The sequence below is a fragment of the Semicossyphus pulcher genome, unplaced genomic scaffold, assembly GCF_022749685.1.
Source record: "Semicossyphus pulcher isolate SPU_LCO1_2020_fin unplaced genomic scaffold, fSemPul1.0.p SCAF_17, whole genome shotgun sequence".
Classification (NCBI taxonomy): Eukaryota; Metazoa; Chordata; class Actinopteri; order Labriformes; family Labridae; genus Semicossyphus; species Semicossyphus pulcher.
The window spans coordinates 10,728,018-10,749,108 of NW_027211681.1; the positions used below are offsets into that span (position 1 = coordinate 10,728,018).

Here is a 21,091-nt window from a genome sequence, read left to right on the forward strand (position 1 = left end):
GAGGGGCATCTGAGGTAAAACAGCTGCAATAAATATCACAATGAATGCATGAATGACCCATTTTCCTGTAAACAGTCATGTGATTTAAACAGATGCAGAAAGTCATGGGACCACGCTCACCTGTGTCTGCGGGCGTTCACAAGACACTCGCTCCTTCGACTTTACAGATCTGTGTTTTCCGCTCTGATTATCTGAGCTCTGTTAGAACAAACACAGACGGTATTACAAGCTCTATCGATAACATATTGTGAAAGCGTCCATAATAATAATTGCAGTGTACCTGAGTATGAAGAGATGCCGTTGACTGTCTTCGAGATGATCGTCCGTTCTCAGAGTCCCGACATTTCTCTCGTCTGTCTCTGCCTCTCTCTCTGCCCCTCCCCCTCTCGTCTGACTCAAACCTCGAACCGTAGATGTCTGTTTGATCTTGATACCTACATAGCCAATCAATGTGTTAAGAATAGCGAAAACATATATTTACATCTTTGACAATCACATGGTCACGCAACAGGGCCAATTTACAGAATCTTTTCCCAACTGAACTTAAATGCACCTCTGCAAAGGCATCACCAGCACTCCTCCTTTCTTTGGCCATGACTAAGGCAATTACTTAGGGTCAGTTTAAAGCGATCAAAAGGAAACACACCCTTGGAATGCATAACAAATGAATGTACCATGTATCGTACCACCCACCCGTAAGTCCTGAGCTTCTGGTCCCTGCATGGGCTGGGACTCTGGTTCCTCCTCCTCAGCCCTGGAAGCTCTTCCTCTGACTCCAGATAGATTGTTGGAATATCGGCCAGGACAATGTAGTCCTCCATGGTCATCCCCACCTCAAATTATAAAGATTCATCAACATTTTATATGATGAGTTATCTCTTTCAGAAAACACAGTTAAACTAAGAGTCTACGGTCATGTAGCGGCTCATTGAGGCCAAATGCTGTTAGCTTGTTGTACGATGTTACTACATACTCTGTGTGGCTCACATTAACATGCTCATGTTTAGTAGGGATAAAGTTTACCATATTATTAACTTATTTTAGTGTGTTAGCATCCCTAAGTGTGCTCATTTGCAGGAAAGTACAGCTGAGGCTGATGGTAACGTCTTCAGTTGGAGGTATTTAGTCTTAGACAATGTATTGGACAAATATGAAGTTTGACCCGATGAAAGCATTAGCGGAAAAAGACAAGGAATGATCAAAGTCATTAAGCGTCACCCTCTGGGGACAATGAAATCTACGCAAAATATCACAGCAATCCATCCAGTAGTTCTCCTGTAGGAGTTGTTTCATATTTCAGTATGGATCAAAGTTAGTGGATAGAATAAAAGACAAAGTCCAAAGGGCCATCCTGCCAGTAGTGCTACTGATACCAGTGTCTCTATCGGACTCCGGTATTGGGTTCATCCGACTAGGCCAGTCAGAGTCAGAGTCTTTATTTCCACCAATAATATCTGTATTTATTTTAGCGGTATCTGCGCATACTCACGTCTGGGTATTGGACTTGATATTTGGAATGGAAAAATGGAATCAGAAGATCTCTGGCTGCTAGTTTGGTTAAAAACAAGTAACACCTTATGCACTTACCTCCTCGACTTCCACCGCAGCCTTCTTGGGTTCAGAGATCAGTAAGGCCTCCATGCCTCGCCTCACGCTGCTCCTGCTTCTGTCGCCGCTGAAGGTATTATTTCCCTCATTGCCTTTATCTGTTTCCGTGATTGCAACATGTGACAGTGATCCACCAAGCACCTGAGAGTCGGGACCTCTTGATTGATGTCTTGATGTGGAGGAACCACGAGAGTGTGGGAGGCTGAGTATAGAGTGTGAAGACCCCTGCCAGGATCCTTGAGAGGGGCTCAGTCGGCTCTCTCTGGAGTTTGGCTCCCTTTGTGGGGTGTGGCTGTGGGTACTGTAGCCGTTCCTGGGTGGAGATACTTCGCGGCTGTTGTGAGAAAGAGTGTTGGCCGAACTGTTGACAGCAGTTCTAGCTCGAGGAGATGCTTGGGATCCCTCGTATGAGTTTTTCTGGATGACCGAGGATCCACGACGGGAGATAGACTCCAAGTTCCTGTAGAGTCTTTCAGAGTCCAAGCTGTGTTTGTTTGAAGCTTGGGATAGACTCCTCGAGTCTCTGCCAGATCCCTTTGGTGCATCATATTCACCATTTTGTGAATGGATAGAGTCTGTGTGCCTCTTAGAGGGAGTCACTCTAGATGGTGAGACGGTCCGAGAGGCAAAGGATTCCCTCCTGCGGGATGGACTGGACCTGTTAGATGTGTGCCGAGAAGGACCATGTGATGGCTGAGAGGAGCCATGAGATGAGGAGTGAGACTGAGCTTGACTCCTGGACAGGGAGCTCCTTCGCTGGGTCACCACAGGAGATTCAATTAACTTATAGCGATCTGGACTCACAGAGCTGTGACGGGTTGGTGAATTCCTCTCTGAATCAGTTCCTCGTCTAAAGTTGGAGTGGTACGTGTACCTCTCAGGGGATTCACTTCTCCAAACTTCTTGCATGTACGTCTCTGGATTCCTCCTCTGGGAGGGCACGCCAAGGTTGACATTCCTGTAAGGGACGCAGGCTTTGGGCTCAGGAACAAAGTTACTAGGAAGAGGACGCCCCCTCTCGTAGTAACGATAGTGCCGTTTGCTGACTTCCTCCGTCTGCTGCTGGCTATCACCTCTTCTGTCTGGAGAGAAGTAGCCACTTTCTTGTTCCCTGTGTCCTCTGGACTCTGAAAACCACAGATCAAGATGAAGATTGTCCACTGAACAATGAGCAAGCAAGACAGTTTTTAATTTAAATTTGAACATACCTGATGGCCGTCGAGACCTGTCTCTACCCCTCCTCTCATCCATCCAGGAGCTTTCAGTGCCACGATGAGGAGAAGGGTCCAACCGGGTCATATCTTTTTGAGCCACACAGTTCCTCTCTGGACCGAGAGATCTGCTCCTCTCTGGACTGTTGAATGTATTTGGAGAGCTGGAGGAGGGCATTACAAGGTCATCACAGATTTATAGACGATAAATCTGGTGCAAACTAAGGTTCTAAAATATGTACTCTGGACAGTCACTTGGCTTGGTGAACATGTAGAACACGGGGTGAACAGGCAAACAAATGTTAAGAGTGTGAAATTGGATTATATCACAATGGTCAATCTAAATTTAAACTTGTAAGCACCGTTCAACAAATTTCGTAGGTGAAAGGAAAAGCACAGGCACAGCTTCTTTAGCGCATCAATAGTTGGAAAACAAAACTCTGAAAGTAATGTCAAATTTAGTAACTACAATTAGCTGAGGTGATACCTAGCATGTAGCTAGCAGCAACAATCATCCATTTAAAATGACCAGCCCTTATTAATTATATTATATTATTGTTCGGGGGACAGAAGACTCAACAGCATATCTTGGCAAACTAGTAATTACTACATGGCTCGCTCAAAACCCCTCTTTTTCCTTTTTACGCACATCTAGCAGATCATCTAAAGATATTTGAAGCTATGATGAAAAGTGTATTGGATTAGAATAAAACATCCCACCTATAAAGCAACATAATGCAAGAATTGGTTGTGTTTTGTGATTTAGTGCCCCTACAGTTTTGGAATGCAATTCCCAACCAGTCAGAGATTTGACTCTATTGCACAGCCTCTTTGGGAGGCCACTCTCTGTTCATCCTTTCCATGTCAACGTCTTCTTCAGTCTCTTCACCTCTGCCATAATGTCCGTTCTTAAAATACCCACAGAACACATGTGAGAGGAAGCGTTTGCCTTCAGGCCTTTCTGCCAGAAAACTGAGTCATACTTCACCTGGGATAAAATAGTTTTGAAGCTGTTATGTTAAAAAGTAACATAATATTTTATAAAATAGAAATTCATCTCTAAGCAAATTTAGCGTTACGCAGTATATTTTGCGATACTTAGAAACAAAACCTACAGATGTAAGAGTGTCTCTGTGTCTGTCTTGTTTCATGGTATATGCTAAAGCAAACTGTTCTTGGCAAAAAGGGGTTTCTAAAATCAGGATACAGGATACAGTCACCTGGATTGTATGTCAGGGTCACAGATATTAAGTTCCCACTCAGGACTCAGACTGTGGACCAGGCTCCACTCGTAGGTCCAACCACCGCTGATGTCATCACTACTGGCATTTGAGGTCACCTCAGAGAGAGCGCCATTACCATCATCTGCATCCTAATTTGTGAAGCAAAGAAACACATTTTATAGCCTTGGGATAATTCAGAGAGAGTCAAGCTGATATTTTGACTCTTTAGAACAAAGATGATTAAAATTACAACAAATTTAAACAAACAAAAATGTCAAATTGTCACAAAGGTGACATTGGAAGCATTTAGTTTGCTAGAAATTGGTTTTAGTTTCTTATAATTTTCTTTTTGATATCTTTATGTGCACAAACAGTCACTTGCACCACATTAGGACCCTAACTAAAGATTAACACAGTAACCTGATGGTCGTGTCTTTTGTATCACAGATTTCACAGAATAAATAACAAAAGCTACATAAACCTGCAGACACTCGTACAAAGCCAACTAACATCTCGAGTCTTAACATGAAGGCATATTTTACTTACTGTGGCTACCTGTTGTCCTTAAGTCAAATCTTCTGTCAAAGCTTTCAGCAGCTCTCCTTCCTTCTCTCCATTCGTTCTAGCTAAGCCAGTACTTTTAGCCTTCACAGGACGTAACTTAAGCTAGTCTCTGGTCATGCTCATGATTATTTCATTGCTCTAGTGCTTTTGCATTACCAAGACCGCCCATGTGACTTCTTTCTCATCTTTATCCTCATCCTTTCTTTGATTGTAATCTTAATGACAGCCTGCCAAAAAACTTGCAACTTTAAATTATTGATCTTTTAACCAGTTTAGAGACTCTTTATTGTCATATTTTGTTTTAGTAAACATAATGTGTACCTTTCAGTTACATTGGTAAAAAAGAGGTTTCATGATTTTATTCTAAACTGTATAATTTAAAATAAGAGGTTCAGTGTTATTTTAGGCAACAGGTTTGTATGTGTTAAACCGGCATATCACTTTACCACCCAGTCCCCCAAGAATTGTAATGAGCTTTTATTAATTAATGATACAGAATCAAATGCCACCTTGTTGTATTATCCTTCTCCCTGGTCCACAGTAGTTTTACTTGGTGATACTGTTATAGGTTGACATCATGACCTCAGTGTGCAGCATGTGGATCAGTTTTATCACACCTGTCATACTGAATGGTAGCGAGTCACTGAACCCCGTTATTTATATTCTCCATAGATTTTGACCTCAATATGATATGCCTGTATTCACGATCTTAACATCGATCACTGGTCACATACACGTGGCTGTTGCTGATAGCTAGCAACAAGCCCTGTATTTAGCAAACTGCTACAAGTAATACTTTGGACTTTCGTTGAAAGCAAAATCCTTAGTTAGCAAATTAAAGATTAAAAACGATATAAAAGCTATTTTTATGTCCCTGTCTGCTACATGAATCAGCAGCTTGTGAGGATGCTAACATTTTACCGAGGACCTGTTAGCTTAACCTCAGTCTTTAGCTTGATATATTGTGTGTAGCAATCGTGTATATATAAGACTTACATTTACAGCCTTCTGCAAATCAGCTGGAAACAAATTAAGGGATAAAGGTTTTAATAAAGTCAGTAGCATTAGCATACATTTATGTTAGCTTCTTACTGAGCTGAAAGGATCTGATTATTGGGGTAAGATTTAGGCTTACAGATATATGATCCTTGCCTAGGAATGTAATGTTTTAGTCTGAAATACTTTCCCACAGTACTTCTTCTGATGCTAAGAATGTTTTAGTTCAAATTTTTATGCTAATATTGCAATACTCGCAAAAGGGATGGGTTTTTGTCTCCTAGCTTAGTAGCTGCCTTGTAATTTTTTAACTGTAATATTTGTCATGTTAGCTAGCCTAGCTAGCGCTGGGGTCTTTCCAAGATGGCATGTTGTAAAAAAGTTTTGCAGAATTAGCTGCTGGTGGCTTTCAAACACCCAGGAAGTGAGCGAGGCTTTGAAGCCAATTTGACATAATGGTAAATGGTAAATGGCCTGTACTTATACAGCGCTTTTCTAGTCTTCGCGACCACTCAAAGCTGCTTTTACACTACATGTCACATTCACCCATTCACACACACATTCATACACTGATGGCAGAGGCCGCTACGTAAAGTGCCCAACTGTCAATCAGTTATCACATTCATACCCATTGGCTATGCCACCAGAAACGATTTGGGGTTCAGTGTCTTTCCCAAGGACACTTCGACATGTAGCCTGAGGGATCGAACAGATCGAACCTCCGACCTTCCGATTGAAAGACAACCAACTCTACCACTGAGCCACAGCCGCCCCATAATAGTGGCCAAACCCTGTAATTACAACTACAGGGGTGATGCGTGATGCCCACTGGCCCACAAAGACTTTGCCCTTTCCACTTACATTCTTTAAATCAGCAATGTATAATAATAATAAGTTACCAAACTCCTCGAGGTGAGCTGTGTTTGCAGATGTTTTCAAAAATAATGGATGGCATGGAATTTCCTTTTTTGGTGCATGGTGAGTTTATGTATTTTAATTTGAATTTAATTTCCGTTAATTCGACGTTGATGTTGCTGTCGCTGAATGTCATATGAATAGATCACTTGAACGCCCAGCATATTTATGCTACTTGCCATGTCATAACCAAGAGCTCCAAGTTCCATTTAACGGCCTCATGTTTTTTCACTAACGCACCTCTGACTTTACTGTTTTCCATCATTTATTTTGAAATAAATTGTGTGATTTTACTGATGTTGTATTTATGATTTCTACCCCCATGCTAGTCACACATCCTGTTTTTAATAGCATTCTTATGTGTAATTCTGAGAAGTTTGACAAATACAGGCCTAGATTTATTCGGAAAAAACTACTGAATGATTCTTGTACGTACCCAGTCTGCACTGTCCTGTCCTTCGGCAGCGGTGGTGTCGGTGCTGAGGTGCATGTGATCCGGCCGCAGGCAGGAGCGGCAGCGGGAGGGGTCAAAGGTGTTGGGCTGGAACTGACGGCAGTAGAAGTCTGCAGCAGGGGGCGCCATACTGATCCACCTGAATCTAGCCCGTCATCTATGGTGTTTGGCTGGAAATTGCCAGGTACCTTTGCATAAACATGGACTGATTGATTTATTTTCAGTAGGATTTGTGTGGTCTTATTTCCCAAGAGGCTCTGGGTGGGTTCTAGGAACAGTTAATTCGCAATTTATGAATAATAACTATTATCAAAACAATTTAAATGTTATTAGTTATGACTGGGCAGGCTCTACGAGATTAGTGGTTAATTATTTTTGGTCTACTTATAATTGCATATAACTTATTTACATTTTTTAATATATTTGTGATGTTTTTACTATAAATAGATCACATGAGTCACACCTCCACGTCACCAGCAGTGTAATAACTTAAGGAGAGTTTGCACAAGCACAGTTACTCAGATATCCTGTTGACTGAAACACACACCACTATGGACGCGATACTTTGACACCTCAGAGCTGAAAACTGTGACAGTGTATAATGTAACCATTACATAGGGAGGATCCTTCGCTATAAGGTATCTATGACAAGCTACATGTATAAATATTAAGACACGACACGTTACCTTATGAGGTCTTCAGACAGAAAGTTTTGTGAGTTATATTTCCATGATAAGATCCCTAAGTGAAAGCTCAGTTTCTTCCCACCAGGATGAACATGGTTTGGTGTGATCATGGAGCTAACAGAGGCCGGGGTCTCTTATCAGAAAACAAACATTCATTGGCTCTCACATCGGCTCAATATGGTGGCTGTGTCCTATCAAATAGCAACATCTTTAGAAAGTGAAACAAAGCACTGACTCCTCCTGACAGATGTCTTATGGACAGTAGAGGGCTTGCTGCACAGATGGTTCCTCTGACAGGGCAGACACACAAAAACAGTTATGGGTTACAACGTCTGAGAATTACAATTAGAAAGTGAAATGCAATCATTATTATGCCGATACAATACAGAATAACTAAAGAGCAACAGATGGTTATCTTACGTGAGTAATCCCATATTTTGGGGAGAAACGTTTAGGCTTTAGATTGCAGTGCACAAAAGCTACCTGGTGCTAAAAGGCTGGACCATGAAAGTAGCCATTTACAGAGCCACAGCTGTGTCGAAACAACAGAAACTTTTCAGCACACAAACAGAATAAAAGGCCAGCGAGCCATGAGGAGATTCTGCTGACTTTGACAAGAAAGTTTACCGGATTGGATACAAAGATTATCTTATAGGCCAACTTTATTTTCTGTACTTACCTCCTGTTTGAGCAAGCAGAGATATTTTCGCAGGGATTTCATTCAGTGTGACCAAGCCAGTTTGTTTGTGTGTCTATTTGTGAGTGTGCAAATGTACAGTGAAGGGATACACACAAACTGAGGACCAACATTCACATTCAAGGCTCAAATTTAATCCCCAGTCACTTTTCAGCTTATGAAGATCTATTACAGTTTTATACACTGACATTTTTAAATAAACGCTGCAAAGTAAAACCTAGTAAACCTAATAAAAAAGACGCAGGAGAATAATTTCTGGCAAGTAAAATAACTGACTAAGGTGAGATATTTTTGTCCTCTGCTGTGTGTCACATGTACACTGCGGCTTCTCTAGCTATTAGTTGCTATATAGGTAGAGTAGAGCCAGTATCCATGGAAATGAAGTTGGGAGAGTTCAGCTCGCACAACTTGAAATAGAGACGAAGGTAAACATTTTAAAGGCGGTATTAAAACGTCTTTATGGGCATATCTTGGACATTTCTTTTTGTCCCAAATGGACAAAAAAAAGCAATACATGCAAGCTTTTTGTGGAAATGTTGCATCATAAGAATCTTGACAAGATGACAGATGAGCATTGAATCAGGAAGAATTAATCGGGACCACATGCAAGGGCAGCTAACAATCCTTTCTTGGACGTCTTTTCTAAATTACCAACATAAGAAAAACGAACTCTTCGACAGAAGTCCTTTATAACTTACTGCTACCGCAAGAACCAAAAAATGTTGCCCGTTGCTCCCAAAGGCTACCTTGTTGTTAGACAGAGCAGAATGGTAGACATTTTCCTCTTACGATACGCTCAGGGTGGGAAGCTCCAATGTTGTTTTAATGTTGTACTGCTGCGCTCCAGGTTTGCAAATCATATAAATGTAGGGCATGTGAAAAATCTTTAACGTTTCATTTTTCTAAAACACAATAGACTGGGAAGATCCAGACGAAGGTCAGGTCATTTTAAGTTAAGAACATATATTTTGAATCCCATTAGGTACCAATAGCGAGGTCAAAACAGCTAACATTAGTATTTAATCAATATTAGCTAATATTACTGTTAGCTAGCTAGCTTGCTCACATTACCATTAGCTAGGACTTTACTCCTGTCCTTTTGCAAAGTGTTCCACTATCAACCAGTAATGTAAGCCAGGAAGTGTTTGAATGCAATGTTAGCTGTTGCACAACGGTAGCTAATAGAACAACAACAAACTGCTGCTTTTACTTAGACCCAATGTTCCTCTGAATTTTAACTACACATTGTCTTTTCATTTAAAATGTATTTGTCAGATTCATTGTTTGTATGGTTAGCGAACCAGACACACCGCAGTACAACATTAAAACAGCATTTAAGCTTCCCACCCTGAGCGTCACATCAAAGGGAAAATGGCCGCCGTGTGAATATGGTGAATAATGTTTTCCAGCGGGTGCTATGAGCTGAAAACAGTGATTAAAAATTACCACGTATCAACTGCAACATGTCAGCAATTTTATTCTCAAATTTTGATTCATTGTGGAAATATGTTTTTTTGACAAAATGGAAAATTGATTGCTATTACTGGTTGATATTTAATGTAATCTGCAGATGCCTTTAAAAAGCTTCACTTGACTTACTGTTTTTAAAACGTTATGTTTTTCTTCATTTAAAAATCCTCTTGGTCCACATTGCAGAGTTGTATGGGCATGTTTGGGCATGTGCCGTGTGCTCAGCTTTTACCATCGTGGGTTTTTACGTCAGAGTTAAAAACATCACGTGTTATTGAATCTTTCTCTCTGCATCGCTCTGTCTGCTGGAGTAGAAATAACATGAAACACTTAGTAGAAAAACAAAGAAACTATGTAACAGAGTCTCTCATAAGAAGAGCGAACACAGATGATTAATTAAATCCCCACAGTGATCACCTCAGCCCTAAGGGCAAACATTGATCCAGCACTCCTAAACTTGATCCTACCCCTCACCCAAGGCAAGTATTGATCGTGACCAGTATTCCTGCTCAGAACAACCTTCTGAACTCAACAACTTTAACCATCATCTTTTTTGGATGTCACATCGACAAGCCCACGCATTTTATTAATCCATATTTTATGTTTTATTTAAAGCACCGGCTGTTGTCAAATCCTGCCTCACAGACGGGAGAGGAGCAGCTGAACGCAGCATGTACTGTTTCACATGGGTAAAAATATTCTTCTCTTCCCTAAATCGGTATTTATTTATACAGTTTATTGACTTTAACACCTTATCCGTGGTGTTACATGTGACTGAGATTATATATACGTTTACCTGAAGCTCTATCCAGTCACTATCAGCAATCAAACAGTACAGGAAACTGCTGGTTTGACTCCTCACACTGGACTGTGATAACATTTCCCTTTTTGCAATTTTTAAGCGGTATATAGGACATAAATAAATCGTTATTACACGCTTTAAAAAGATTTAAGTGCAATAAGGACAGTTTTTTAAGGGTGTTCATATTTGTATTTATAACTTTTCCTTTGGTTGGCATCCACAACTGGTGTATGAAAGGTTAATGAATCCAGTATAGCACAGCTGTTATCATATTTAAAAATGTCCATATATCATTATATACACATTATAAATCCTAACAGTGTGTCATTTCTACAGAACAGTTTTTGTACAAATAATTCACAAGCAGATTTGAAAGTATTCGAAGAGGTTGGGTTCATTGTTTATATAGAAATTTGGATATATAAAGTTACTAGATTCAGCTTTTAGTTGAATCTCATGGCCTTTATCAGTGAAGGGAGTTAGCTCTGACTTCATCAAGATTTTTAAGCAAATAAAATGTAAAAACATTTTTATATTGATGTCTGTACAGGAACTTGGTTGAAGTGTGAAGCACGGGCCAAGGAAAAGCTGGTGCACTTTCAGGTGCAGGTTCTTGGAGTTGTTTTTATGCAGGTATACTCATGTGCAGTGAACAGACCTACAGTGTATACAGTTCTTATTTAGAATATACATGTATATGCAAGGGATCGCAAAGCCTCCTTCGGCCTACTTTACTAAAACACGTTGACCTGGATCGGCTCTCAGTGTGAGTAATGAGGCGTCCGCCTGCTTCGGAGTAAATTGGCTCTCGTGGCGTTGCAGGGGGAGTCATCACACAGGGCCGCAGAGACAGCCGGCACTACACAAAATAGCTCCGATCATCTGCTTATCATGACTGAGGGGGAAAAGTCATTACAATGGTTTTGACGTGATTTTTGTCATTGACCTCTAAAAAGAGGTGTGCGTGTGTGCGCTCTTCTATGTGTGTGTGCTGGATGGATGGAGGGATGGTCCTATTGGAGACAAAAATACAGAGGTGCCTTGAGCAAAATATGCAACTAAAATGCATTTATATCTGCCACTTAGATCAGTGCTATTTTTAGATGGCCGTGTTGTTGGCAGTGAGGACGGTCTTTCCTTCGCCTTGATCAGCTTCAAGTTGGCTGCATGACTTAACACTCTCGCCTTCATGCTTCCATAGTACACACTCATTATTTTTATGTTATTGTACTATCTTTATGTGCAACCCACGCTCGTTTCTCCGGTGAAAGCGCCACCTCATTTGTATTGTAAAACTTTGCGTGCTGGAATAATCAAACTGCTGCTTTTTCCTTTCCAGCACATCAGTAACAACTTAATTCACACTTGTTACATGGAGGACATTATGTTCCTCCAACCGTGAGTTATTCTCAGCCCACTCACTCCCTTTGTGTACCCACTTATTTAATCCCCTCACCTCTAACCTGAGCCCACACTTATAGCTCAGTCCTGTATTACTGCACCCCAACGTCCCGGCCTACGCCGTGCAACACCCACCTGTTGTCTCATGAAACTAAAAGAAACGAGTTTTAAAAATAAACCACGTGGAGACAGAGAGCGTGCATGTGTATTTGTGCCAGAGAAAGTACAGAAAGAAGAGAAAAATAAGGTTCCCATGGAAACTAAAGAGTTGTGTCTAATTGGCAATAACATGTCAAAGAGGTCTATAAATGAAACCATAATGCCACATGCATATGGCAGACACTTTGCTCCCACTCAATCAGCATTCCTTCATCAATGTATTGATTATATATTAAATTAAGAGACTGATAGTGTTCAATCTGTCCCACACAAAAACATTTGGCTGCAGCAGCAGGTGCCACTTTTCTGTTTTGTCTATTTCTGGGATGAATGGCTATCAGAAACTAAAGCAGGAGAGATTATTTTGGCACAAAGGTAGCACACCAGATTGATTCTGCATCCCACACACACACACACGCACACACACTCACACACAGACACAAAACTAAATCTTAACCAAGCTGCCAAAAGAAAATCCCTCTTTCCACGAGAACTATTTAGACCCGCTGGACTTAGGCACTGCAGATATTCACGTCATCTCAGACGTCTGAAATGTATCCTCCATATTCAGATTCTTCAGGAGCTGCAGCTAATGATGTTTTTACAATTGCTTTAGCATCCCATAATTTTGTCATTGTTTCATTAAAATGTCATAAAGTTGTGACTAGCAGCTTCTTATAACCCAAAGTTGCGTCTAAAATAGCTTTTATTGTCTGACAAATAGTTCCAAACCAAAGAAAACCAGCAGTAAATCTTCACGTTTGGTGGCTGGAACCGGCAAATAATTTACCTGATAAAACACAAGACACGATCAAAAGAGCTGCTGATTCTTTTTCTTTCGACAGACTAAAAGATTGCTCTGCGAGTTTGAGGTCAACAATGTGTACTCAGGTCTTCTCTTTCAGAGTAACTTGACAAAAGGATGTTGCAGTAATTGCAAAAGGACCAAAACACAAATCACCATTATGTAACCTGTGTTTAAACAGACAAACCACACTCATGTGATGTCACTAAAATAACTCCGACTTAATCACCTAACTTGGCATGGGATTGCACGAAACTAGGCCTAAGAAAGGATGACAGCGAACTGAGAGACGTCAGAGCATCACTTGTGTAGTGGCAAGTAAAAGCAGGAGATGATTGATGCACTTCAGTGGTGATGTAGTTTACTTTTGCTCTCTTCTGCTCTTTAGTTGTCTTCCAGATAGTTGCTGTTCACTCATGATGGTTGACAGTGCAAGTTATTTGTGTCTTCCAAAAATCATAAAATTGTGAAACCTACTTGACTCTGTTGAAGGATTGCTGAGTCAGTTTTGTGAGGTAACCATATAACTATTTATGATACCGACTAAGAAGTCTTCCTGTGTGGAGGAGTCAGGACTGTTGTTGGCTCTTTCAAGCAGAGAAGACGGCAGGTCATAGAGATGACCAGAAGGTTATTTTCAGTTATTCACTTCCGACATTCAACTGCCACTCACTCTCCCATATGTGGACTACCTTCCACAAGCTCTCTTAGCTTCTCAAGACCAATGAAAAAACAACTCCTGGAGGAAACTTCTGCGACCTCATTCTTTCGGTCAGTAACCAGAGCTCACTACCATAGGTGAGGGATATAATGTGGATCAAGTGGTAAATCAGAAGCTTTGCCTTTAGGGTCAGCTTAACAGCCACTGTTTGGTACAACGCCTTCTTTCTCTCACTTGTGAACAAGAACTCAAGTTAGCTGAACTCCTTTCCTCGAGGCAGTAGATCACTCCTGCTTAGAGGAATCCATGGTTTTCTGGCTCAGAAGCATAACCTCAGACTTGGTGGGGCTGACTGTCCTCTCAACTGATTGGCTGCAAACCACCTTATGAAACCACCAGCTGGAGGTCACAGTTTGATAAAACCAACAGGAATCAGCTGCAAAACGCAGAGAAGCAATTCTGAGATCACCAATCTAGACACTCTCCTCCACCCGGCTGAACCTTGAGATCCTGTCTATGAACATCGCAAGATCGGTGACGAGCCAAAAAAAAACCTGGTGGATGCCAAAACCCACTGGGAATGTGTTTGATTTTGTGCTGAGTATACAGACAAGGCTTTGGTTATGCATGAACTTGATGGCTCATAACAACTGCCTTTGTACCCCATACACCCACAGTATCCCCCACAGGACTGATTGCAGGCCTTGTCCAAGTCCACAGAACAAATGTGGACTGTATGAGCAAACTGCCATGACCAACCCTGCAAAGATAAAGTGTCGGTCTACCGTTCCACAGGCAGGATGGAATCCGCTTTGTTCCTCCTTCATCTGAGAACAATTGGGCTAGGCCTTCACAACACCCAGGAATAAACTTCACAGGTGGCTAGTAGTCTGATACCCAGTTAGTTGGAGCACACCCTCCAGTCCCCCTTTTAAAATTGGCCACCCACCCATTCTGCCATTCCAGAGGCACTGACCCAGACCTCCATGCAAAAAGGTGTGTCAACCACAGCCCAGCTACTGTATGTTCAGAGCCTTCAGCTCAGGGCAAATCACATTCACACCTGTTTCCCACCAGGAGATTCTTGACTATGTCAGTGACCTTTGCCAAGAAGATAGCTGAGGCTTCCTCTGGATCTTCTAACTCTGCCTTCTCATCAGAGGACGTATAAGTTGGGTTCAGGGGTTCCTCAAAGTGTTTTTTCCACTGCTCCAGGATATCACCAGTCAGGGGCAGCAGTTCTCTTCCCCTCCTTAAGCCTGAGCCAAGCCCTGATCACCCCTCCAAAGTCATTGGTTTGCCAGAACTTAATTGAGATAAACCAAAAGTCCTTCTCCATACCCTCCCTGAATTCCTCCCACACCTTTGTTTTTGATCTGCAACTACTGAAGCAACACCCTCCCTAGCAACCCGTTACCTGTCTGTTGCTTCTGGAGACCCCTGTGCTGACCAAGACCGGAAGGCCTCCTCCTTCAGCCTGATGGCTTCCTTCAAAACCTGTGTCCAAAGATTAATTTGGGATGCATGAATAATTCTTCTGGAGGCATTAATTGAAGACCACGCAGACAGGAGCCTCAGCCACTCGTTCCCAGTTAACCCACCTTTAGGTTTACCGTGCGATCCAACTCAGCATCATTTGATAATCAGGTCACAACTCTGCTCCTCTCTTTAGCCAGTTCCCAAAACATACGGTTACAAATCTGATGAGACAAAACAAATCCTCGATCTTTCGTTTAGGGTGTTCTGGTACCAGGTATGCATATCAAACACCTTATGCTTAAACGTGTTGTTTGTTGGGCCAATCCAAGACTAGCACAGACATCCAATAACAAAACACAACTCAGTTTAAGACTGTTCCTTCCAATCAACTTCCTCCAGGTTTCTCCATCATTGCCCATGTGATATGAAGTCCTGCAGAAGAGATATAAAGTTCATGGGTGGGAACATTTCCAGGCCTCCACCCAGAGACTCCAAGAATGCTGCATCCTCTGAACTGTTTGGTGCATAAGCACGAATTACATTAAAAGCCATACTCTTTGCAACTTACAGTTGCATAGAGGCAACACCCTCATTCCCTGGGGAGCGGCCCCGTGATGATCCCCACACCTGCACCCCTGGGTCACTCCAAAAAAGGGGTCCTCCAAAAGTTTCTTTTTAGACGATCTGAAATCACAAATTGAATTCTGAATTGGTTAGCTTTATTATCTTACAGATAAAATAATTTACAGTATAATAAAAGACACCTAATGCATCACTTATGAAAACTAGTTCCACTCAAATTCATGACCCATCCCTAATAAAAACTAGCCCAACCATCGCTGCAGTTTGTAATAAGGCAATGCAGCTTTTGTATTTTTATATGATGAGCCAAATGGAAGTTATATAATGTTTTGATTATTAGTCATTGTTTGTGTCGGTTCATACAGTTTATCTGTCTGTTTTTGCAACCTTATTTATTAAGAAATGTGAGAACCATTATAATGCAGAAAGGTATAAATGCATTCAACTTCGTGCAGATCAACACTAAGTCTATTTGAAAAATGGTATTGAAATAAAAAATCCAATTTATTCTACAGAGCCAATAAAAACACTGTAAAATGCCACAGAGGCACTTTTAAGTCCCTACAGGAATTTCGTAGGATTACTGTCATCTCTTGTGTATTTTTTGGATGTCAGTGCAAGTATCTGTCTGAGTGGGCTGTAGTCTAAATTATACAATCCACATCTCAACACTCTTGGGAAAACAATAGCATTTATAAATAGGAACATAATCAGATCTCTCTCTCTTCCCTCTCTCTCGCTCTCTCGCTCTCTCTCTCTCTCTCTCTCTCTCTCTCTCTCTCTCTCTCCCACACAACACACACACGCACATACACAGGGATCGGGGTAGATGCATAACCACCAGGCAGCAGCGACTCTGTTCAGCGACCATGGAGCAACACGACAAAGCTCAGACTGGAGAAACGTACAAGTTTGTGCAAGAGAAATCTTGGAGCAGATTTACACAGAAAGTGTTTGTTTATTGATGGAAAACGAGGAAGAAGATAAGAGAGGACGGCGCCATCAGTGAACCTACTCCATCACCTATTTTGAGGATGAAACCGATGGTAGTGTTCAAGTGAATCAGTCTTCAGTAACACCAGGGTAAGTGTTCATATTTTCATATTTTAATTGTTATAATGTCTACTGGCTCGACTGGGAAGACTTACAAAATAAGTTACAATCCAAAAAGGATTTCTTTTAGTTTGTTATGATATATATAATATATAATAAGTTATTTTCTAACTTTTTAACTTTCCTGTCTCCACTTTAAATTTAAAAATATCAAAACTGCCTTGTAATAAAGTCCAGCAATAGTTTGGTCTATGTTCTGCATAACCAGCTAACTACTCAGAAAAATAAATCAATACTTAAACAAAACGTTCATGTGGCTGAGTAAGTCGACTGTAAAATATGTGGGCAGTGTAAACAGATAGGGGGAAAGATTTTAAAGGCCAAAATCATTTTCAAGGTTAGGGTAGTATTCAGCCCCCCCCTCACCCCACCCCACCCAAACCCCACCCCTCTCCACTCCCAGCTGTCGATTATTCCTGCAGGCTTTGGATTGATTTTCAGCACTGGACAGCTCCTGTGGCCTCAATGAAACCGACACACGTCACAGCTGGTGCTTAGTTTGCAAACTGCCCCGTCATAACTTCGGCTCGCACTGTGTGAATCATTGATTGGCATTTAAAACATCCTCCTGCAGTGATGCATGTGCAAACATGGAAACTTCCCTTTTATCTGCGTTGTTTTCAATACAAATTTGATACCCATTTGTTTGCTGAGAGCCAACTTTATAGCACAGCTCACAACATTTTAAGCTTTGCATAACGCTTCTTACACATCGAAAATATAGAGGTGAGAGACGTAATATCTTTTAGAAGCAAAAGTAGCAACACCACACAATAAATGTGCTTTTTAAGGGTAAAAGTGTAGTTCCAATTTTTTGTCAATCATTATCAATTATTTTTTTACGGTCTGCAACCAATCCAACCTGTGCAGCTATAGTACAGAAGCTGCAATATTTACTGCGTTCCTGTGAGCCATGGGTCTTCAGAACCTGTCAGGAGGCAGAGTCACTCTGTTAGTCATTTTAAAGGAGAACGAAACAGATATCCACGAGCTATTTACATAATTCTTATACACAACATGATTCATCAACTGTAGCTATAAAAATAACAATGATCTGTTCATTTTAGATCACAATACATTCACTGACAGTAGGAGTACTGCTGTTAAATAGCTTTTTACTTCTTTTTATTCTGCTTCTGCGTTAATTGTTCTGCCCCTAAACACCAAGTCAAACTCCTTGTACGTGTAAACCTGCTTGGCAATAACCTTGATTATCATTCTGATAACTAATATATGGTATTTTAAGAAGCAATTTTGCTCTGATAGTTTTTTCTTACAGGAGTTTATTCCCATGTAAGGACCCCAGTCTGTAGTCTTTGTATAGTAAATATGTTGGTAGGATGAATCTTAAGTATGAACAAATTTAAAATATAAAAATGTTCTCGTTATGCAAAATTGCCCTTTTCATAGTACCATAATGTATCATGCATATCTCACAGAAAATACTATTACTTACGCACTCAAATGCAAGACGCAACAGTTATTGTGTCATCAATCAATAACAATGCATCAGATTACATTAATTTACCATACTCAGCATTTAAAGTCTAATAAATAGAATGAAAAGTATCATATTTGCCTCTGACGTGTGCTGCCGTACAAGTATAAAGGGGAGAAATTTGCAGTACTGCAGTAAGGTACAAGTACTTCAAAGCTGAATTACAGCGCCTGTTCAGTGTCATTTCTAGTATCCGTGCATGCCTGTGTGTGGTTGTGTGTGTGTAGGATGACCAAAGTTCTACTCAAAAATAAATACACACCACACACAACGCACAAAACTCTCTATTTTTGCTTCTCTGTGGGACGATGACACTGTTGCTGTCCTGAGGGATATGTGGGCCCCTTTTCAAATGTCTCTTTCAAGAGAGCGTGTTGCGCAGAGAGACAAAAAAAAAAGAGGGATGAATACAAAAGAGAATCGACTCTGAATAGCGTGGCATGACTAAATGCAACTCTCTCACACATATTCACACAGGCACCAACACTGAGATCGTGTTTTTGCACGCGTATGGTGTATACATCGTCCCTTATTCTGTACATGTCATTACACGTTGTAGTGACATCCTATGACGTAATAATCTCTTCATCTTAATCTGCATCTATTTTCACACCCAGTCAAACGTGATGACCTCATACTTCTCAAGCCCCTATTTAAGTAATTCACAATTTCTTTCATTTTTTCTTTCTTTCATTTTCTTTCTTTCTTCCTTTGTGTGTTTGTTCGTCTTTCTCTCTTTCTTATCCTTCCCTCCCTCCCTCCCTCCCCTTCTCATATCATCAGATCTCAGATTACACATAAGGACTTAAGCCAGGTCACACAGCAACTGCCATCCACCTTTTGTATTGTTTGGATTTGGAGATTAAGGGATGAAGTAATCTGGTATTTGATAAGGGCTTCCTCCATCCTTCCCTTTGTATTGGATTATGCTGTGATATACGTCAGTTTATTTCCTCTGACGTATTTAAATAAGAGCTACATCGGACACATGGTCGTCCGCACAGTGTGTCATAACAGTATGTGGTGGGATTTGATGTTGAGTTATAGGGTGCATGGTTAACTAAAGGAAGAGCCCTATATATACATCTCCTTTTTCTCCTCACAGTCTTAACTATCACTCCGTGCACAACACAGCGAATTGTCCCCATAGAGAGAGCGGAGATGTTCCTATGGAGACGGCTAAAACAGTAACTATAATAAACCATTAATTACTGTCACTCTCCCCCAGAGTCCTCGAAGAAAAAGACATCAGATAACAGCCGGCTGCAAAAATATACAATCATCAGCATTTGTAAAATATTTAAAAACCTTTAGCTTTTAAATACTTACATGTAAGATTCAAAATGAATTATGATGATAAAGTAACAATAAACCAGTAAGACGGACCTCATTTCTTTGAAAAGGTCCTGCAACATGTGCTCAACATGCTGCATGTTTTTTCTTAAATTATATTATTATGTCATCGTTTGTGTTTGTGCAAAACACTCCACAGCTCCAAGTGCATGTGATGGGTGTTCAGATGGAGTTTGCTCAGGTGTGACAGATCAAGACCTGACTCTGCCCAGCAGCACTTCTGGTCCTTGTAGTCCATGAGGGCCTGAAAGCCAAGCTTTACTAAGTGGACTCGTGCAAACTACAATTTGAAAGCTGAAGAATGAACTTTGACGCTCGGTAGCTTTTGTTGTTTGTATACAATTATGTAACACTGTTAGATGTCATGGCAACAACACAATACTATTATACGGCATTATATGATCAGATGTTTGTCCAGTGAAGTAGTCAAAAGGACAGTTCTTTGAACACCTCGCGAACATTTCAACAGCCGAACAGCTATTCAGCTTCACAAAGCTGTCTTTACAAAGGTGTGTGTAATGTGCTCACCTGCTGTCTGTGCGAGCTTGTTATTAATACTAATAGTGGAGTTTGGAGTTTAATGATGACAAACAATAATATTTTTCAGGAGTAAATCTCCACAGTATTTCTTTTAGCCAATGGCTTATTCTGGTTAAAATGTAACAAAATTATAGACTATATTTTCACTCTACCAACTGCCAAAGGGAATAATCACGTTTGATGACACTTTAGAGAAAATAAAAGCAGATTTGTTAAATTTTTTTAATATAAAACAAGTTAAATCTTGTTTTCTATTGTCCTCTTTAATGGGAATAATGCAATGCCTCGATAAAAGCTTTTAAACAGAAACTGATTTCATGACTGTGGATGATGAAAAAGTGAGTTGGAGTTGCATTTAAAGGAAAAAACAAAAGCATTTAATCAGAATAAACTTCCGCTTTAGTGTCTTTCTTCACTTTGCCTCTGTACCACCTGATTCAAAAATGTTTAACTGATATGTTTGGTTTTGTATACACGATGAGGAGAGTATATATAGTGATGGACTTAAGATATGACTTAGAACTGTGAATACAATACCAACACGTAACACAACAAACATGTGACACTTGTATGAAAGCATGGCTGCTCTATAACAATGGTGTCAGTTGATATAAGTGGACGAACAGACCGACATGTGAACTGTGTTGTGTAGGTCTGACCCCACACGTAACGCTGCTGGCCCTGACGTTGGCTGACCTTGGTGACCTAACATATTGGCTGCCATCTTTAAGGACTCTGTGAGAAAATGTTGTGTTCCATGTAGAGGACACTTTCCTCCAGCTGTGGAAGTCATTGAGCTGACGTAATCATCTGCCCTTTTGGGATTAACCAGTCCAAATCACCGCTCATCCGGCCAATCAGCCGCCAGTTCGTA

At 40.8% G+C, this 21,091-nt stretch overlaps 1 protein-coding gene across 1 annotated transcript; it reads right to left on the reverse strand.

Moving 5' to 3' along the window:
- Nucleotides 1-102: 102 nt before the first annotated feature.
- LOC138594388 (serine/arginine repetitive matrix protein 1-like) lies at nt 103-7,100 on the reverse strand. The gene is made up of 7 exons (XM_069665459.1): nt 6,954-7,100; nt 4,079-4,191; nt 2,817-2,983; nt 1,588-2,735; nt 694-833; nt 281-434; nt 103-198 (listed from the first exon to the last, which is right to left on the reverse strand). Exons 1-7 carry the CDS (start codon nt 7,098-7,100, stop codon nt 103-105), a joined length of 1,965 nt encoding a protein of 654 aa, XP_069521560.1.
- Nucleotides 7,101-21,091: the final 13,991 nt, after the last annotated feature.

Bases quoted from the DNA above. Each gene is read 5' to 3' on its own strand.
- LOC138594388 (XM_069665459.1), bottom strand. From the start codon at position 7,100: ATGGCGCCCCCTGCTGCAGACTTCTACTGCCGTCAGTTCCAGCCCAAC. The intron at 4,192-6,953 runs GTACGTACAAGA...TTCACAAATTAG, and splicing joins GACAGGACAGTGCAGACTGG to GATGCAGATGATGGTAATGG. The intron at 2,984-4,078 runs GTGGGAACTTAA...GCCCTCCTCCAG, and splicing joins GTCCACAGTCTGAGTCCTGA to CTCTCCAAATACATTCAACA.